The 20,968-nt window shown below is 47.4% G+C and overlaps 1 protein-coding gene across 8 annotated transcripts in view; it reads left to right on the top strand.

Annotated features, from left to right (window-relative positions):
* The window catches only part of ddr1 (discoidin domain receptor tyrosine kinase 1), a 48,927-nt gene that overhangs the window by 21,036 nt on the left and 6,923 nt on the right, over window positions 1-20,968 (top strand). For 2 of the 8 annotated variants that reach the window (XM_042108540.1, XM_042108539.1), the window contains exons 4-19: window positions 123-351; window positions 1,031-1,178; window positions 1,351-1,453; window positions 3,325-3,511; window positions 7,268-7,517; window positions 8,746-8,901; window positions 9,225-9,284; window positions 10,927-11,093; window positions 11,338-11,539; window positions 12,782-12,895; window positions 13,626-13,936; window positions 15,206-15,333; window positions 15,949-16,146; window positions 16,509-16,773; window positions 17,190-17,339; window positions 17,556-17,721. In XM_042108540.1, coding sequence (XP_041964474.1) covers window positions 123-351; window positions 1,031-1,178; window positions 1,351-1,453; window positions 3,325-3,511; window positions 7,268-7,517; window positions 8,746-8,901; window positions 9,225-9,284; window positions 10,927-11,093; window positions 11,338-11,539; window positions 12,782-12,895; window positions 13,626-13,936; window positions 15,206-15,333; window positions 15,949-16,146; window positions 16,509-16,773; window positions 17,190-17,339; window positions 17,556-17,696 — 2,809 coding nt within the window. In that variant the 3' untranslated portion in view covers window positions 17,697-17,721. Of the gene's footprint in view, window positions 1-122; window positions 352-1,030; window positions 1,179-1,350; window positions 1,454-3,324; window positions 3,512-7,267; window positions 7,518-8,745; window positions 8,902-9,224; window positions 9,285-10,926; window positions 11,094-11,337; window positions 11,540-12,781; window positions 12,896-13,625; window positions 13,937-15,205; window positions 15,334-15,948; window positions 16,147-16,508; window positions 16,774-17,189; window positions 17,340-17,555; window positions 19,941-20,968 lie in introns of those variants that run through there. The other 6 variants (XM_042108538.1, XM_042108541.1, XM_042108537.1 and 3 more) reach the window with 6 other exon arrangements.

The following is a 20,968-nucleotide window of genomic DNA, read 5'->3' on the forward strand; positions in this document are numbered from 1 at the left end:
TGTGCGTGTGTGTGCGTGTGTGTGCGTGTGTGTGTGTGTGTGTGTGTGTGTGTGTGTGTGTGTGCGCGATCCTACTTATCATTTGGTCATGCATCATTCTTGTCTTCCCCTCCCTCCTGCAGGTTGAGCACGGGTGAGGGGGATGGGGCGTGGTGTCCGATGGGGGCAGTGTACCCCAGCGGCTCTGAGTATCTCCAGGTTGACCTTGGAGCTCTTCACTTCCTGTCCTTGGTTGGCACACAGGGTCGCCATGCCGACGGCCATGGACGGGAGTTTGCCCGCAGCTATCGGCTGCGCTACTCCCGTGACGGACGCCAGTGGTTCACCTGGAAGGACCGCTGGGGCCAGGAGGTATATGGACTTTTCTCTTATACACTTTCTCTCTCTTTTTTTTCTCTCTCTCTCCCTCTTTCTTTCTTTAACTTAGTCACGCTCTGAATTACAATGTCTAGTAATGTTTTTTTGAGTTGATTATATTCTTTCTTCCATTCTCCTCCTCAATTTCCTTTCTCATTCTCCTCTCTCTTCCTCTCTGTCTCAGTTGATACTCTGCAGCTCTGCCCATCTTGTTGTTCTTTGTCGTATGAGCTGAATTGCTTGTTTGTGCTTGTGAACTGACTCATCACCTCTTGATAGTTTATGCAAATACATAGTTTATGCAAATACATCCTTGTCTTATCCTTGTGTCTGTGTATTGTTCTCTGAACAACATTGTGTCTCGCTAAAATTGTTGCCCTAATTGTAATTCATTACATGTAAGGCCTAGTCTAAATCCCTTGGCTCCTCTCCATTGACTAAAGGAGTTACTCAACAAAGTTGCTTTAGAAGTTTTGACTTAGCTACCATTATATTAATAACTTTCTTAATATTGCTCCTATCAGGTATGTTGCTATGCATAAATGAGTAAAAATGAATAATGTATATAATGCAATAATTATTAAAAGAGCAGGGGAAATGTAATCTGTGGTTTTAGCTTTTGTTTAGGACTGTGTGTGATGCTGTGTGTTGCTTTTGCTTTTTCCCCTCGCAGGTGATCTCAGGCAATGAGAACACTTACGACGTTGTCCTCAAGGACCTGGGCCCCCCTGTTGTGGCTCGTATGGTGCGCTTCTACCCCCTGGCCGACCGCGTCATGAGCGTGTGTCTGAGGGTGGAGCTCTACGGCTGTCTGTGGAATGGTGAGTGGAAATAATTAACTCATTCAGAGGAGTCATTCAGAGGAGTTATCAGTTTATCAGAAAGCAGCTACTGTAAGCAATGGCCATTGTTGGTGTAGGAGTTAAAAGCAGCCTTAAGTATTTATAGACTTGATTGTGAAGTTTACAGTGTGTGTGTGTGTGTTTTCTTCAGATGGTCTGAAGGCCTACACAGCTCCTGTAGGGCATGTCATGCACTTGTCTGGCGCCCCTGTCTATCTGAACGACTCTACCTATGATGGCAGCATCGAGGCAGGGTAAGTGGGCAAAACCGTTTCAGTGTGTCTGAATTAGTGTGTTCTCCCTCAGTCATAATCATCAGTTATTTCACATATGGCCCACACTTTGGGTTGGTTTTAGGCTTCAGGCCCCCTGAGAACAAGCCTCATATTCCACCCGGGGTAGGTTCTGGTTGGGACTGATACAGCTCACATGAGGGTATGTTCAGCGCCAGCAGTTTAAGGGAAACGTGGAGAAGCCTCTGCCAGCACTGACTTCTCTCCCAGCCCCCTGGCACCCGACAGACATCCGCCACTCTCTCTGTCCGTCCTCTCTCCCGCCTCCCCACTGCACCTGGCGCTGGCCGCCTGGCACCCATGCCCACTGTCCATCTGACCTCGCGCTGCTCCTCCAGCTGTCAGGGGCGGGCGGAACCCACTGCCCCGCTCGCAGAGGCCGAGGGGGCTCTCGCTCGCCCGGGCTCCGTCTGGCCGCATTGTCACAGGAGGCTAATTGCAGCCATATGCACGGTTTTAATGGGCCATAAATGTTTGCGTTAGCGGGTGAGCTAATGTTTTGAGATGCAAGCCAGACGTGACCGGCGCACATGTGCGTGTGAGAGAGTGAGGCATGAGGGCCCATTTGGTGACCCGCGCCCTGATCTCTTAGCGTGAGAGTGTCGGCGAGTGCCATCTGGGGCTGTGTTTGTGCGCGGTCTAGGAACAGAAAATATACGTGTGTGTGTGTGTGTGTGTGTGTGTGAACCTACTCCTTGTCCATATCTATAGGTGTGGGTGCTAGTGTAAGTATAAGCAGTGGAACTGTAAAACCTGGTGTTGCCATATTCAGGATATGCAGCTGAGTGAGTCTGCTTTGTGCTGAGATGGGTCAAGTGTGTGATGAAATGCCATAATATGTGTGTGGTGGATGGACATTGTTGGCCTTTGTTGGTTTCCTGTGTGTGAGGTGCGGTTTGTTGGCCAGGCGCTGTGGTGTGACACACTGGCATGAGTTTGTTCATGTGTGTCCAGCACATCTTAATCCCTTTCAGTTTTCAACATCAGTTCAATGGAGCTGCAGACCCACTCAGACTGCACTTTGAAAAATGTAACTCATGTGTGTTAACTTTGTCTTACTTTTAAGTGTGCAGTTTGTTTATGTTTTTCTTTGGTGATGTTTTGCTTTTCTCTTTTGTCAGTTCTGTCCCAACAATCAATATGTTCTTTTTGCCTTTATCCGTGAGGTATAATTTGGCCTGGTCTTATTATCCCAGTGTTTTGTACATGTCCCAAGGCCAGCGTTTTTTTGGCCATGTCAGTGGGAGGCCTTTCAGTCAGCTTCAGGACAAGCGCGCTTAAGCGAGCTCCGTCTCACGTCTGCTCAAGGCAGCGCTAGGCAGGCAGCTCACGGGGGAAAAGCAGCGCTTGTGGATCATTTGTTTTATTATGTTTACAGAAATGTATGACTTTCTCTTGGATATTCTACGTTGTGGTCGGTGGTTAGTGTTACTGGCTGCAGTACGGCTGGCCAACACTTGTAGGGTTTTGAAGCCGGCTGAAGGCAGCAGGGACACAATCACCCAGCTGTTCGAGCACACACACTCGCTGGGGTGGTGAAATGGGTAAAATGAGTCCCTGGTTGCACGCCTGGGAGAGGTATCTGTAGTATCCTGGATTGGACATACCCCTGGCGTTCCAGAGTCGAGGGGTAGTTACCAAAACAAGCAAACATAACAAAATGAAATAAAAAATGTACACCACAGCTGTGTACCACACAGATGAATGGTTTCTCTTCTCTGGATATTTACAGTAAAACTGTTGGATGCAGGCACAACTCTAGTCAGTCTTAATGTATGTGTGTGTGTGTTTTTGTGTGTGTGTGTGTGTGTTTATTTCCCTCCCGTGTGCAGGGTACAGTTTGGTGGTCTGGGCCAGCTGTGCGACGGCGTGCTGGGTGGTGATGACTTCACCGAGAGCAAGGAGTTGCGCGTGTGGCCAGGCTACGACTACCTGGGGTGGAGCCGCGAGGCGCTGGGCCAGGGCAGTGTGGACATCGAGTTCCACTTCGAGAAGACGCGCACCTTCCACACCATGCAGGTCAGCCCACAGCCACATACCCACACGCCAATGTGCATGTCTGAAGACCTCAACACTCCCTCTCTCTCTCCCTCTCATCCCCCACTGTTCTGCCCATTCAGCAGTAAGAGTAATGATTTCCCTCTGTCTCTCTCTGTAGAGTAGTGCTCTCCGCTGCTCCATCACTTTCTTTTCTTTCCATTTCTGCACTGCTCTCTTTGTCTCTCAAAACCAGTTCTCTCTTTTTTACATAAGGCATTCAGTGGGCTTATGCAATCTTTGCTTGCATATTATTGTGTCTGCATACCAGTCTATGTGCATTTTGTTTGAGTGCAGTTTGTATGTGTGGTTGTCTTCGTCTCTCCGCTCCGTGGTATCTCTCCGCTCCTCACCCCCCCCCCCCCCCCCGCTGTGCGCTCATCCCCGGCTCCCCCGTCCTCCGAGGAGCAGCGCCTCCCCTCGGGAGTCCTTCTGGATTTCTCCCCAAACGAGCGCTGTGGGGAAGCAGAGCTGTCAGGAGGGCTGCTGTAAATCCTGAGCAGTCGAGGCCCAGTAAACAGAACAGACTCCCAAGCCCTAATGAACTGAACGACCGCAGCCAACTCGGAGCACCGAGAGAGAGCGAGAGAGAGAGAGAGAGGGCAAAAGGAAAAGCATAGAGAATGGAGGAGGGAGGGAGGGAGGGAGGGAGACGGAGTCAGACAAAGAGAGAGGGGGTGAACTCCTAATACTGTGACTGTAAGTCACTGTCTGCCTCGCAGTATGTGGCTCTTGGAGCTCCATCCTGTTTTGTTTTGTGATCTGTACTGCGGAGCTCTCCGCAGTTGGCTGGCAGAGTGGGGACACCGCAGCAACCACGGCCTCGGCCGCGTCTCTTTCTGCAGGGCCATCATTCAGCCTCTCCCCTGGGTGTTGCTCCATCGGCATCCTACAATTAGAGCCCAGAGCCTTCTATTAATATTTGATCTGCTGCTGGGCTTATTTGTTTTGTCGCAGGTTGCTTCTGACGCAGACGTGTCGGGATCAGCCCGGCCTCAATTGTTTTGGTTCTGACCTCAGCTGTTAGACCTCAGCGCTTTATAAATGTACAGTTAGAGAAAGAGAATTTGTTTCTCATCAGCGGATATTGCCTGAAAATTCTGCTCACAGTGAGAAGCACGCACATCAGAGCTGGCCTGAGGTCAGCCTGATGGACTTAAATGTGTTATTTCGTCACAGCAACGATGTGGTCATTGGATTTATGGCTTTTAGGTTTGCAACATCCACGTAATGTTTTTTTGTTAGTGGGTTAGTTAGTGGGAATGGACTTCAAAGCACTTCCTATGTTTTGGCTGCTTTGGTTACGCCTCTTTGTTACGTCTCTCCTGTGATGGTTCCCATGGCGCAAGTGTTCAGGTCCAATCCATCTCATTGTTGTCACCGTTTCTCCTGCCTCCATAACTCATGCTCTGCGTGCACTCTCCTTCAAGGCTTGTGAAACATGTTTGCAATCGTTCCTGCACTCTTTCATTTTTCCTTTTCCTTCCAAAGTGGTGGAGTTTTTCCCCTCCTTTGCTTTCCTGCGTCTCTGTTGTCCCCTTCCCGTGTGAGTCTTTTAATACCTGCACCGCTGCTCTACTCTTGCCCCCTCCGCCTGTGTCCAGCACCACTCCCAAGGGCGATCCCCCTGGGCTGGACCAGGGGTCAGCACGGCGTCTCAGAGTGCAGATAAATAGGCTTAGGAACCTGGCTGGCTGACAGTAGTAAAGTGGGTGGGTGTGGGTGCTCACAATCTTGTCTGTCTTTGTCTGTGTGTGTGTTTTCAGCTGTGTGTGTCACTGTGTACGTTTGTGTGTGTGTGTGTGTGTGTGTTGCAGGTGTGTATCTGTGTGTCTTTGTGTGTCTGTGTGTTTTGTGTCTTTGTGTATGTGTGTGTGTATTTGTAGAAACGTGTGTGTGTGTGTGTGTGTGTGTGTGTGTGTGTGTGCGTGCGCGCGTATGTGTGCGCACGTGTCTCCTGGGAGGTTGCATATTACTCACGGTTTGTTGTCTTATTAGGGCCTGACTTGATAGAGTGGGTTACATGTTGACCTATGCCCGGGCTCCCCTGTTTTTTGGGTTTGTTGAAGAACAGCTGCTCATGCTGTGTGTGTGTGTGTGTGTGTGTGTGTGTGTGTGTGTGTGTGTGTGTGTGTGCGCGTGTGTGTGTGTGCGTGTGTGTGTGTGTGTGTGCGTGTGTGTGTGTGCGTACATGCGAGCACATGTGGCTTTGGTTAAGATGTTGGTCTAACAGCTAGTGTCAGGTTAATTGCTAACCTGTCAAAGAAATTGTTACATACCCCACTCCCTCTCGCTCTCCGCTCTCCTCTCTCTCTATCTCTCTCTCTCTCTCTCTCTCTCTCACACTCACACACACACACACACACGCGCACGCACGCACACACGCACGCACGCACGCACGCACAGTATCCTCACCGCACCCTCTCTCTCTCACTTTTCTCTCCTCTCTTTTTTTGCCCTCTCCTCCACTCTCTCCATTCTGCAGTAAGAGTAATGATTTCCCTCTGTTTCCCTCTGAGGAGTAGTGCTCTCCGCTGCTCCGTCGCTTTCTTTCCATATCTGTATTGCTCTCTTGGTCTTTCAGAACCAGTTCTCTCCAGCTTTTTGAACTGTTTGTCTGATATTACATTTATTGGGATTATGCCATCATTCCATAAACACTATGGCACAAATGATTTTTCTCCTTCTACACTAAGTAAGCATTTCCCTCTGGTGTGTCAGCAGAGACAGATGAAGTTATATACTTTCTCTCCCCCTTCCTCTCAGTCTCGTAAAATTATACTTTGGAAAAAAGTTATTCCTCTCATCTCTCTTATGGGACCTGGGTACATTTTTTCTCCCTCCAAAGACTTTGATTTACAACACTGTCCTCTTTGTCTCTCTCTCTCTCTCTCTCTCTCTCTCTCTCTCTCTCCTGCTTGGAATGATGAAGAGAAGGAAAGGCTTAATATTTCATTTGCTCTCACCAACATACAAGCACAGTGTCTACATAAGTTACAGATTATCTACAACAAACTGAAAAAAGCACCAAATCATCTGTTGAAATGTCCTTATTTGTCCTTATTAATATCGCTCCTTCAAGCCCCAATCTCTTTGCTACTTTCCATAAACGACAGATAAACAGTCTTTTCCTCCACACTAAATTGATACTGCCTATCCCTTAATCTCTGATTGTGCTCGTAACTCTCTCTGTCTTTCCGCTCTCTTCTGTTTCCCTCCTCTAAAACTACTTTTCCAGCACAGCATCCTCTCCACACATCTCATATTGTGTACTGTTTATTTTGAAGTAGCGAGCCTAGCCAGTGTTATTTCCCAGGGGGCCTGTTTGCGCGAGGTTTTCTCAGCTCCTAATGATCCGGTTTAAAGGGACCAGTGTTATCAAAGCCTTCGCGTTCCATTTTTAAGGCCTTAATCAAGAAGTGTTTGAAAAGCTGAAGATAGCTTCGCATTCACACTCAGTTTTTTTCTCTCTTCTATTTTTTCAAACAAGTTGGATATCTTGAAGCTCTGTAAATGCAAAGGATTGTCAAAACAGGCAAAAGTCTCTTATCATGAAAGACACACTTTTCTGAACCAGTGTTGGAGCCTCAGAACAACTAAAATGGGTTTTTAATGTTAAATCTCAAATCTCTCTCTTCTCTCCTCTCTCTGTCTCTCTGTCTCTGTCTGTTTTTTTCTCTCTCTTCTCCTCTCTCTGTCTCTCTCCCTTCTCCTTTCTTCTTTCCTCATCTCCTGCAGGTCCATAGTAATAACCGCCACACGCAGGGCGTCCGCGTCTTCAACAAGGTGGAGTGTGTGTTCAAGCCGACACTGCTGCAGCCCTGGTCATCGCCGCCGCTCACCCTCCCGGTGCCCCTGGCCGACCTGAAGGACCCCTCCTCGCGGCCCATCTCACTGCCACTCGGCGGGCGTCCCGCCCAGATCCTGCGCTGCCAGTTCTTTTTCACCGACCCCTGGCTCCTGATCAGTGAGATCTCCTTCTACTCCGGTGAGTAGTCAGACCCACGTTCAAGCATCACCGTCCAGCCGCCCAACCGGGCCCCTCTGCCCAGCCCCCAGCCTTAAGGGTTGTTCACACCAGGAACGATATCTCTAAAGACAACTATAATCAGAACTCTAACTATATTGATAAAAGCGTCGTCACTGTCCACACTCAGCAACGATGAGGAAAGTCTCTCCTAATGTTAATGATGGATTCTGAATGGCTGTCAGCTTTTTATCGTTGTCAAAATTGCTCTGAAAGGGATCTCCAGCAATATCGTTCTTCATGTCATTATCGTTATAGTTTATGTGTGGACGTCATTGTTCATATTAGCTAGAACAATACTTTTGTTATAGTTGAACGGCCCTTTAGGGAGGAGGGTCCAGACCAACGCGGCCGGACCTCCACGTCTGTCCCAGGGTGGCTGCGCCACTGATGGAGGGGCTGTGGGCCTTATGGGTTCAGCCCTTGAAGGTATAAATGAGCTCATCGTGGTCCAGACGCATAAGCGAGATCAGCTTCAAGAGAGGCCAAATTCATGGCAGATTGATTTAGAGAGAGGCTGTAATGAAAGCAAGGGCTCGGGATAACCACAAGTGTCTATCTGACGAGATTTATGATTTATGATTGGCCGCCTGGCTGGGGAGGCGCCCGAGGAGGGACATAAGTCAAGTTAACTGCGTAAGGCAGTCATCTCGGAGGGCGATGACTTGGCGCTAGTTGACGCACTGAGGCTAGTGGTCACCCCTGACGCAGCCTGACTAAATGACCACTCAACAGGGTAGCGACCACAACGCAAGTTCTACTCCCATCAGTATTGTGAAATAATCAGGCAAATCTCTTTTTTGACAATGTTCGTTTACTTTACTGCGTGGACTGGATAGCCACAGGGTGCTACCATCACTGGGGATGAACAGCAGTAAATCACTGCTGAACTGTCCTCTGGCCTGACCACCTCAGATCTGAACGTGTTTATGTGTCAGCTTAAAGATAATTGAGTGATCTTGCAGCTGCAAGTGAGCAAGTCCAGCTTGATTGGTTCTGCAAATGTAAGACCAAGCATCCTTGACTCAGATCTGTTGGTCAGATGTGTTAAAATAGTATACACATGTATTCTTTCATATATTTCTCTTTCATATATTTCTCTTTGTGTGTGATTTTAGTGGCTCTCAAATGAAGTTTTAAATAAAATGATCTCTGTCTTTCTCACTCTCTCGGTGTCTCTCGTTTCCAGAGCCGTACGTGGGGAATTTCTCGGAGACGGCCTCCGTTGTCCCGGTGCCTCCTCCCGCCTCGCCCTCCAGCACCCCCTCTCCTGCCGCTGCCGTGCCCACCTCCCCTCGGCCCTCCCTCACTCCAGAAGCATCCAACCGCACCAGTGAGCCCACCGGTGAGTCCAAATTCTCTCGCCCCGGGTGTGTCCGCATGATTGCACCATGGGTGTGAGCGCGCGCCTGTGTGTGTGTGTGTTTTGTGTGTGCACCAAACCAATGGTGGAAGACCAACCCCTGTGTGCAATTAGCTCTGCTTCCCCATTTACTTTTCTCTGTACTTTTTAAAAACCTCCTCCCCCTCCTCTCAAATCCTGGCTCTCACTGTTGCACACCCTCCATCCATCCTGCTCTTTAACTCCTATCTCTCTGTCTTTTTTTTTCTCTCTCTCTGTCTCTCTCTCTCTCTCCCACCACCTTTCACCATCCCTTGTTCCTCTAGACCCCCCCACGACAGTCACCCAACCCGTGACGAACAGCACGGTCAACGAAGCACTGGCAGGTGAGACCAGAGAGAGTTGAGAGGACAGGAGAGAGAGAGAGAGAGATTTGGGCTGTTAGTGTATGGTAGTGGGCCCCCTGCTCTGCGGGTGGATGATGGGTGGCTTGGGGTTGCCACGGCTTGTCTGTGGGTGGGGGGGGGGGGGGTTCTGTGTGCGGGCCTGCAGCAGTGGGCATCTCTTCATGTGGTCTCCCTCTAAGTGCACGTTTCTCCAAAACCCTCTCGGCCTGTGTGTGTGTGTGTGTGTGTGTGTGTGAGAGAGTTCTAGAGCATGGAGGAGCATTGCATCCAGTAGATGTTGCATAGTGTGGTGTGCTTGTGTGTCTGTGTGTGTGTGTGTTTTTTGCATGAGAGAGAGAGAGGGAGAGGGAGAGAAGAAGAAAGAGATTGGAGTTTGTGTGGATGGAAATTGCATGCTTTTTTGGTCTGTTTGGAACTGTGTTCCAAACTTGCATGTAGACTTGCATGTTGTTTTTACTTGTGTGGTGTTTTGTGTAGTTGTGCCAGGGTGAATTTGCATGTTGTGGGTGTGATGAGTTGATGGTTACTCTAGTCTACACCATACTAATATGATGGTTTTGGCATTTAGTCAGAGCATTCCATGCAAGCTTATTAAGTGTCTGTGTTTTCAAGGGTAACGGAAATACAAGGACAAGACTCTGTACTGAGGAGTGGTGGTCTTTCATCCTCCTTATTGGTTGTCATTTCATTAAGTCACATCCTGCTTTTATTTACACCCTTTGTTCCCGTGCGACCACACATTCAGCAACAACAATCTCATCTCTCTTGTTTGAGTAATTAAATGACTGTTACTCTACAAAGCATTCTGGGAGGGGGGCGTGTTAGCTGCTCTTAAGACAGAGCTCTCCAGAGAGTGCACTGGTTTCAGAGCCATAGTAATGAGCCTGTGGGCCATCAGAAGGTCATTCAAAGGCAATAAGGCTCCCACTTTACTTATGTCTGTTTATCCTGCTGCATCAACATTATTGCTGCATCTCAGAGGCCTGGGGCCCACAAATAGGGCGCAGATCACTTAGTGGTACACATCTGGTTATTTGCTGCCCTTTTATGTGGCATTTGGCTCACAGCAAAGCACTAAAGTGTTAGATCAGTCAACTAAGGCACTCAGACGGTTAATGATTTGACTGTTTGATATGTTGCTGTGTGGTGTACTATGTTGCACACTCAAAATACAGAGTACTAAGCAACAAGCACACCACATCAGCAAAACACACACACACACACACACACACACACACACACACTTAACAGAGAGTTAGTGTCACCCACCCTGTTATGAATGATTGACTGATGTTTAATTTTCTATCCCATTTCTCCAGACAGTGTTAATATACAAACTGAATAACACATTAACACAGGCTGGCATTCTGATTATTGACACACCCATGCACAGATTTACTGTCAAAGAAATTCATACACACTAAGACACACAGATGCGCACATAAGGCATGAGTCATGACACACATATTTTCACACACATACACACACACACACACTCACACACACTCTATCCATATGATCCTGCTACTCCCATTTCCCCCTACTTAACCCCGGGCCCCACCCTCCTGCCAGACCCTGTCCCCTCTAATCCCCTCATCTCTGGCCTCATCTGCTTCTCCAGGGGTCGAGTTCGCTGCCATGACCCCCAGGCCAGGCGTGCCCGTCGCCAAGGACGACAGCAGCAACACGGCCATCCTGATTGGCTGTCTGGTGGGCATCATCCTGCTGTTGCTGGCCGTCATCGCAGTAATCCTCTGGAGGCAGTACTGGAAGAAGATATTGGGAAAGGTCAGAGAAAAACCTCCTCCCTTCGGATGCTTGCTTATGTGTGTGTGTGTGTGTGTGTGTGTGTGTGTGTGTGTGTGTGTGTGTGTGTGTAGGGTCGGATCTGTTGTTCTGTTGTTGTGTGTACTCTTCCAGTAGTTTATGCTGTGCTATGCTATGCTATGCTATGCTATGCTATGGACTGCTTGTGTTTGTGTGTACAGCATATACCGCATGTGTTCACAAGTAAACTCCTTCGGTCCCTCAGGCCCAGGGCAGTCTGTCGAGCGACGAGCTGCGCGTCCACCTCTCGGTCCCCGCCGACAACGTGGTGATCAACAACACACACAGCTACTCCAGCCGCTACCAGCGCATCCACACCTTCCCCGACGAGCGGGAGCGTGAGGGCGAGGGCGAGTACCAGGAGCCCAGTGCCCTGCTGCGGCCCCGCGACGACTGTGACAGCACAGGTGTGTCCCGCCACACACACACACACACACACACACACACACACACACACACACACACACAGCCCTGCCACTCAGGCTGGACAACACGGACACATGCATTCCAGCACATGCACTGCTTCTCAGTACTGAGGCTGCCATTACCCACGATGCATTGCTACACACATGGGTGGTCTTAAGCAAAGACAGAGAGATTGAGAAAAAGCCCATTCAGACAAATGGAAGTGGTAACGTTAAGTTACAGTAAGACAAACACACAGTGTCTATATATACGCTTGCATATAGGGAGGCCATACATGCCAAGCAATACAGATAAAGCACACACCCACTGACACTTATAAAGTCATGAATGGAATCTTGGCCAATTGAAATTCCTCTCAGACCAATATGTTATATCAAGGAAGTAGCCTCAGCTCAGTCAGCACATCGAGGTCCTACCGGTGACTTACTGAGTGGGAGAAAGAATGAAACCACAGTCCTGTTTTGAAGGGCACAGTGTAAAAAGAGAAGCATGGCCTGCATAACGGCCCGATTAAAAAGGTAATCTTGGAGGGGGATGGTGGCGGTATAGGGCGCTCAAAGCCGCTGCCTGAGGCCAGACACAAAGCCCTTATTGTTGCTGCTGAAGAAGGAGAGATAGACAGAGGAGGAGAGCAGTGGAAACTCAGGGAGAAAAGAGAGAGAGAGAGAAAGAGAGAGAGAGCATTCCTACAGGTTTACAACACCACAGGGGGGTTGGCATGCTGTCTGTATGCTTTATTCAAAAGGATATGTCTGGCGTATACACACACACAAACAATACACAGTACACAGACAATAGTCAACACAAATGCACACACACACACACACACAAGGAGATACAGGACGCAACATCCAGTACATGACAAGTACACACATGGCCTGTTTGTTCTTGCTTCTTTGAGTTGTTAATTAACTGCCTGCCTGTGTTAACATTGCCTGTGACATGCTGCGCCGTGCTGTACTACTCGGGTTAACTGCATCCCTTTGCTGTAACTTGGTATGCTGTGTTGACCTAATGTGTTATGTGTTGTGTTTTTTGTTGTCATTGTTGTGTCTTTTGTTGTGCTTTTGTTCTGTGTTGTGCGGTGGTGTTGTGCTGTGTTGTGTTGTTATGGTGTGGAATTGTTGTGTTTGTGTTGTGGTTTTCTGTTTTGGTTTGTGTGTGTGTGTGTATGTGTGTGTGTATGTATACGTGTATGTGTACATGTATGTATTCCATCCCAGCCTTGCTGTTAAACAACCCAGCCTATCACCTTCTCCTGTCAGAGGCGAGGTATGTGCCCAGCTGGCTGACAAACGCCCCCAGGTCTCAGGAAAAGCCCCAGAATGTGCCCCAGGGTAAGAGCAGGGGTGAGGAGCGGGGCAGAACACACATCCTGGGGAAAGAGGAAGTGCACAAGGGCAAACGTAGCCTTAAAATAACACAGCACAGGGACAGGGGTCAGCAGAGCCCTGTGATCAGGAGAGAGCAGGAGGAAATAGGTGATGTGGACCCAGCTTAATGGGCTTCATAGAGGGGGTGGGGAGAAGGCCAGTCACACTCAGTCAGATAAAAGTGGGGAAGGAAACAAAGGACATCTAAGGTTTTAACAAAAGATTTAGAGCTAAATAAAGTTACATTTCACAAGAATAAAATAGTACCGGTAAATAATGGTAAATATATCAGTGGGGAAAGGGAATCTTGTAAACATGGAGGTCAGGTGTGTTGAGTGTAATATTGACATAACATAACATTTATTTCATGAGTATGCATGTCTCTACTGATTCATATTTATCCATCCATCCATCCAACCAAGTGTGTATGTGTATTGGTGCAGTATGTTTTTGTGTGATTGAGTGTGTATGCTCTAACTTACCTTGATAATCAACTTATTAAAACTTATTTACTCATTAATAACATATAACACTAGCTATTTTAGTTCATAGCACAGATATTTGTAAAGAATCTCCAGTTTGTCATTAACTTTATCATCCCCCTCTTTCTCCACCTCCTTCCTCTTTCACAATCCATCCATCCGACTCACTTCTCCATCCGTCTGTCATCCTATCTGCCGGTCCTCTTCTCCAGCCTGTGGCGTTGACATGGACATGGAGAAGTTTCCGTCCACCCAGGACGAGCCGCCACCGTACCCCGGAGCACCACCGTATCCCCACGGCCCCTCGTCGTCCCCTCCCCCGCCACTGCTCCCCCCGCTGGGCCCGGCCAGCGTGCCGCACTACGCCGAGGCCGACATCGTGTGCCTGCAGGGAGTCAGCGGCAACAACACCTACGCCGTGCCGGCGCTGTCCTCCTCGCCGCCCGACTGCCCGCCGCTGCCCGAGCTGCCGCGCCACTGTCTGCTCTTCAAGGAGAAGCTGGGAGAGGGCCAGTTTGGGGAGGTGAGGGCCTGCCATCACATAAACACGTCTACTGCCCCATGCAGACCCAGACATGGACACACACACTGCTCCTAGTGTGTGTGTGTGTGTACGTGTGTGTATGTGTGTACACTATACCTAGATGGGTTAAATGCAGATGACACATTTCCTTCAGGACAAATAAAGTAACTCAACTTAACACTCTCACATGATACATCTAGACATGACATACCAGATTTCTTATACACACGTCTCATGTAACCTACTTACACATACTGTACGTGATACATTGCTACTCACACACAACATATCCACACACTCTCACATGATATATCCAACATACCAGAACATACACTTATATGATGCATCAGCACTCACACACAAACGACATCTACACACACACACACACACACACACACACACACACACACACACACACACACACACACACACACACACTCACTCACACACTCATTCACTCACTCAAACCCACTTAGACATGCACACATGCACACTGATCTGATCCTAGGTTGGCACATAAACACGTATACACACACGTGAAGGGTTCTCATTTTAAGGAGGTGTACCACACTGGAACTTCTCCTTCACTATAGAGCTGCTTGAGCTGCGTAGGTTACACACACACACACACACACACACACACACACACACACACACACACACACACACACACACACACACACACACACACAGCACACACACACACAGCACACACAAACCATGAAGGGTCGTCTTTGCTTATGAATAGCTGGCTTTGCTGCGTATAGCATATCCACTAAGTCACACAGAGATGAAGAGTTTAGCAGGGGTGCAGTTGTGCTTGCTGGGAATTGATAGCCCCTGTGTGGTTATGTGGGTGTACAGGAGGCTGTGTGTCCAGGCAGAAAGCAAACAGCATACTGTACTGTATATCCCTGTCCCATCTCTTCTGCCTAAACTGTGCTGACAGTCAGACACATTCACAAGCACCATACTGTTGATGTTGTATGTTCCCTTCCAGAGGCACACATTAGCACAGAGGCGCATCTGCTGCTTTATGTGGGAGTGATGAGTTTAGCAGGGGGATGTTAATGGCCAGTGGCACCTCATGTATCCTGTGTGTACAGGGGTGTGTTTGGGTGACCGCTGTGTCAGAAAACAAAACATTATGTTTCACCCTCCCCTTGTTTTCTCTCCAAACTCTAGCGTTAGCCTTGTTTATTTGAGACGTCCTCAGGGAGAGTTCTAGTGGCTGTTGGTGACCAGTGTCTGTGTGCATGGGTTACATAGGTCCACTTGTGTGAGATCGAGAATCCTCAAGATCTGCCCAACCTCGAGTTCCCCTTCAACGTGAGGAAAGGCCGCCCCTTACTGGTGGCAGTGAAGATCCTGCGCCCAGATGCATCTAAGAATGCAAGGTATGTGTGCACTTAACAGTAGGCTTATTTATTCGTTCAGTGTACCAGGTCACACGAAGCCACGTCATATTTAATCACTTAAAGAAACATATTATAATTATTATATCATAGTTTAATGCCATTTAACCAAAGTCCTTTTAGGCAAGTCCCTCCACTTGGCGGTCATATTGCAACGATTTTTGGGTACTCATCGGGCATCCTATTCGGCAGAAATGCGCGTGTGCAAGGCTTCACGACACCAATCTTGCTCCAGCGGCAAGTTCACAACACATGATTGGCACAATGTCTGCACAACACAGCACATAATTGGCTCAATGTAGTCACATCACACCACATGATTGGCTCAATGTATACACATGTCGACGTTTTGGCGAGGAAGGGGTGGGATATGTGTAGACAACGGCCATATTGGCGTTACAAACTAACCCCATGCATTTCTATGGAGGATTTTTTGAGTGCTGTGTCTCCTCATTAGAAAGTCTCTGATTTAACTGACTGCCCAGCTTAAGTTTTGTCAGTCAATCTCTTGCTGTTTCCCACACATTATCTTTTACCGTCCTATACTGTTTTCAGCAGAGTCTCTGTTGTTGTGATCACTATTGTGCTGTTCCCCAGGAATGACTTCCTGAAGGAGGTGAAGATCCTGTCTCGGCTGAAGGACCCCAACATCATCCGGCTGCTGGGCGTGTGTGTGAGCAGCGACCCGCTCTGCATGGTCACCGAGTACATGGAGTGTGGAGACCTTAACCAGCACCTGTCCCATAGGGTGCTGCTGGACAAGTCTGGACCCTCTCACAACACACCAACCATCAGGTAAGCCCACACACGCACACACACACACACACACACACACACACAAACATACACACACACACACACACCCAGTTAGGTTACACACACACACACACATCACAGACACATACTGTAACTCAACTATTAAGTGCACAGGCACAAAGCATATGGGTAAATGTAACTCTGTGAAGGACGTTCCTACATTACACGTACACTTCAGTACACACCACTACTGACACGCACATACAGTACATGCCTGTCAATCCCAAATTATGTGTATTTATTACAAATTTGAATCAGTGTATGGTAACCTTATTTAATGTAGATCCTTGACTCTTTCTTTAACGCCATTCTTGACCGTTGTGTCTTTCTCTCTCTCTCAGTTACCCGGCTCTAATCTCCATGGCCAGTCAGATCGCCTCTGGCATGAAGTTCCTGTCGTCCCTGAACTTTGTCCACCGAGATTTGGCGACGCGTAACTGCCTGGTGGGGGGAGAGCGTGGCGAGCCAGACGACGGCAGCGGCGAACGCCAGATCAAGATCGCTGACTTTGGCATGAGCCGCAACCTGTATGCCGGCGACTACTACCGCATCCAGGGCCGCGCCGTGCTGCCCATCCGCTGGATGGCCTGGGAGTGCATCCTCATGGTGAGAGAGAGTGAGGGAGAGAGAGAGAGAGAGTGAGAGAGCGAGTGAGAGAGAGAGAGAGAGCGAGAGAGACATTACTGCCACTGGGGTTAGCGGTGGAGATGCACATGCACAGTATGCGTGAGAGTCAGAAAAATAATAGAATGATATAATGTTGTACAATAATGAGTAATGTAATGCTACACTACTACTACTACTACTACTACTACTACTACTACTAATAATAATAATAATAATAATAATAATAATGATAATGATGATGATAATAATAACAATATTGTTGCAATTCATAATTACCATTAAAATTGGGTTTAGTAATGGAAAGCATGTACTGTATGTCAGCATACCTGTTCTGTATTACAGTATATGTATTATGCATGTTTCATGTGTTGACCCGGTGGCTCTGTGTCCTGCAGGGGAAGTTCACTACTGCCAGTGATGTGTGGGCCTTCGGAGTGACTCTGTGGGAGATGCTCAACATGTGCCAAGAACAGCCCTACTGCAACCTGACGGATGAACAGGTCATCGATAACGCTGGGGAGTTTTTCAGGGACCACGGCAGACAGGTACCCCCCCCACCCCCCCCTTAACACCCATATTCATACATACACACACACACACACACACACACACACACACACACACACACATACAAATACACACACACACACACACAGAAAGAGAGAGAGAGGTTGTAAGTTCCTGAGTGAGTGACTGGTAATCACAGGTTTAACTTTGTAGCAGCACAGTGATGGTGTGTGTCTCCTGTCTGTCTCTGTCAGGTGTATCTGTCCCGGCCGGCCGTGTGTCCCCAGGGCCTGTACGAGCTCATGCTGAGCTGCTGGAACAGAGACTGCAAGCTGCGGCCCTCCTTCGCCCACATCCACTCCTTTCTCACCGAGGACGCCATGAACATGGTGTAGAGACACCGGGAGAGAGAGAGAGAGAGTGTGCAGAAAGACATTGTGTATGACACCTCCTGCAGTAGCCCCACCCCACAGCCACACCCAGACACCCAGAGGCAGAGGGAAGGGATCAGAGACGGGCCGTGCCTCTCCCACTCTCTCCACTGTACTGCCAGAGAGGTGGAGGGACACACGGCACGTGGGCCCTTGCCCTGTCCTCTGTGGTTTGGGTGGAGGAGGTGGTGGTGGTGGAGGCCTGGCCTGTGAACAACAGGACAGGTCACTGAAGAGAGAGAAGGAGAGTCTCTTGTATATTTGTGTATTTCCTCTCGGGGGCTGTGACACGCCGCTGGATCGGTTCTGGTTTTACAGCAGACCCCCACCCCCCCCCCACCCCACCCCACCCCCTCAACCTACAAACATCCCATAATACTCACGAATGTAACAGGTGGTGGGTCATAGCGCTAGATGCTAGAGGTGGCCAGCATAGTTCATGTGGGACTGAATGTCACTGCTACACGGATCTGTCATGATCAGTTATCGCCAATATCGGCAGTACATTTATCAGTAAATCAACTAATTTATCAGTAAATCCATATACGCAGATTAATACTGTTTAATCACTTAATAAATACAGTTTGAGGAAATGAATGTGATATGCCATCACATGCTAACCAAAGCATTATATCAATACTTAATTTAACAATTCATCAAAATTCTAAATATTAACTTTCTTAATGCTTTCATTAATACATTACTAATTGTAGGCAAAATGTGATAGGCTGATCATCAGTGTCGGTGCACTGTATTTGACAAGATTGATGGCAAGCTTTCTGCTGTCTGGTTTGGTGGGAATTTCTCGAGGTGCATCTGACCCTCTCTGGTGGAGGATTACTGTGGTGTTCTCATCTCAATTCTGACCTTTGAGACTTTCAGATTACAGTGTCAGATCCTTTTCATCATTTTAATCCTGGGGAAATATTCCTGTCAGTCCCAGTGTCCCCATCTTGTGTTTTTTTGTGTTCTCTTTAGTATTCCAGGCGAATCCCTCGTTTAGCCCTCAGGCCCCAGATTCATGCGTCCAGAGGTCTGACTGACGGTCCATCCGGCTGTTCAATCAGCTCAGATATTACTGTGTCATTTTATGTCTCACTTAGTCTCCCAACTGAGAACCGTGACAGGGGTCAGTTACCCAAAACTATGGTTGAAGGTGTGTGAAGTGGGACTGTGACTGGATGATCCCACGTGGACCGACCTGAACCCACCTGGACTGTGTGGTACTATAAGTGGTTTTGCTCTGAGCCGAGTCTTAGAGGACGGTCCTCTGCTCTGCTCTCTTTCCCAGCCGTCAGACCGGACCCCCGGCAAGGGAGCCACGTGCATGTCAGTGAGACTGACCCAAACAAAGAGACGTGCGACAGGGGACACAGCTTTGAAAAAGCTCACTGAAGACAAATGAGAGGAGTGCCAAACAGGACTGGAAGCCGAGAGGCAAACAGAAGAAGCTGAGTTTGCTCCTCATAAAAGTGTCTGATCTTCCACAGGCAACTCCCTTTACCAAAATATAAACTGTTCAACAGCTGCACTTTAAACGCCTCAGTGGTTTCCTATTGTCCCAACACAGTGCTAAACAACAATTGATATGTTATACTCTCGCTGACATATAAATGAATATGTATACGAATATACCTTAATTCTGAGATCATTGGTATGATTGAGTATTCAATGTATTTCAAACTTTGCTAATATTGCATTGTTTATTACTTACTTCACTAATGTGTTATTCCCCTCATGCATAGGGTTCATGCAATGCAATGCATATGATGACTGGTGGTAGATTTGATTGATCAGAGCCACTGATTGTTGAATGGATACTGAAATAACATTTGCATACTGTGATGCATGTAAATGTCACGAGAGAATGTTGGTGAATGGCTGTCATACAGTAATGTGCTTGTTGGAAGAATTGCTTTTGATACACTGTAATCCAGTTTTTTATATATATATAAATGTGTACTTACAAACACTCTGTTATGGGTTTCAATTATGTCTGTTACTGACATCTGTTTAAGACATTAAAAAAGATTTGTAAATATTCACTGGGACAGATTCTTGTTCACTAATATATGGAAATCTTATGTTCTCTGTATCTGAGGTCTCTGTTTCTGTGTAGAAAGCTTGCTGCCTACTGATGCCATTGTAATTCATTGCATTGTCTATTTTTGTAGATGTTTTAATAAAGGTAAACTTTTTAGATCAAAACTCATGTAAAAGTTCTGTGTTTTATATTAGGTGAAGAATTACTATGGTTTTGTATAAGAGAAGCTTAGAGACACTAACAAAAACTCTACTGGCTCTAATGCTAACTAGCTTGCTATTTCAGCAAGTGTTGGTGTTGTTAGACTCACTGAGTTTTCAACCCAGAGTACACAATAGAGTAAATAACATGGGCATGACGTGATGACAACAGATGTGTTTATCAATCACCATAATATATCTTACCATCAAAATTAGTTTTTAGATGTTGTAAAAGTAAAGATTGCCTAGAATAACATATTTTAAAGCAGGGGTTTTCAGCCAGTATTTGGCTGCCCACTAGTGGTCCAATAAAGAACTGCAGGTGCAAAGTCTACAGTCTTCACTAAAGCTTGCTTCATAACTGTAAAACTTATTTACAAATGTAATACCACGAGAAAGATCCTAAGCACAAATAGTGGTGGTTCAGCTAAAAGCTCTCACACACCACAGGATGCTGTTAGAGCTTTGCTCATAGACTGACTGCACTGTTTGCCCAGTATTGAAATTAGGGCCCATGGTCTCCACACAATCCACATTAGTCAAGGTGAGGTCTCTCAGTGCGTTTATTGAATAATTAACTATGTTACAACACAACAGGAGAAAATCTCTAACATTTCCAACATTCGAGTTATTGCATTGAGGCACAACAAAGACTATATAATGTATAAAATAAGGCACATAATTATTTTGATAAATTTAAAGCCAAAACAAACAAAACGCCAGTAGTAATATCCAAGTAATGAAACAAAATCAGAAAATAACATGGAACTCAAAATGGTGATAAGATCAAATCCAAAGCTAGAAGCAATGACTGGCTGTCGAATGGAAGAAATGCAAACACTTCACAGTGCTGTTCAAAGGCTTGATTGATCAAAATCCCCCTTCAGTATACAATGAGTATGGAGTCTTGAATTGAGCATTGATGGGGCAGAGGGGGATTTCAGGCACTTGTTGATGGCGGAGCATTTTTTTAGGACTTTGCATGATGCATT

The sequence above is a fragment of the Alosa sapidissima genome, chromosome 10 (assembly GCF_018492685.1).
Source record: "Alosa sapidissima isolate fAloSap1 chromosome 10, fAloSap1.pri, whole genome shotgun sequence".
Taxonomy (NCBI): Eukaryota; Metazoa; Chordata; class Actinopteri; order Clupeiformes; family Clupeidae; genus Alosa; species Alosa sapidissima.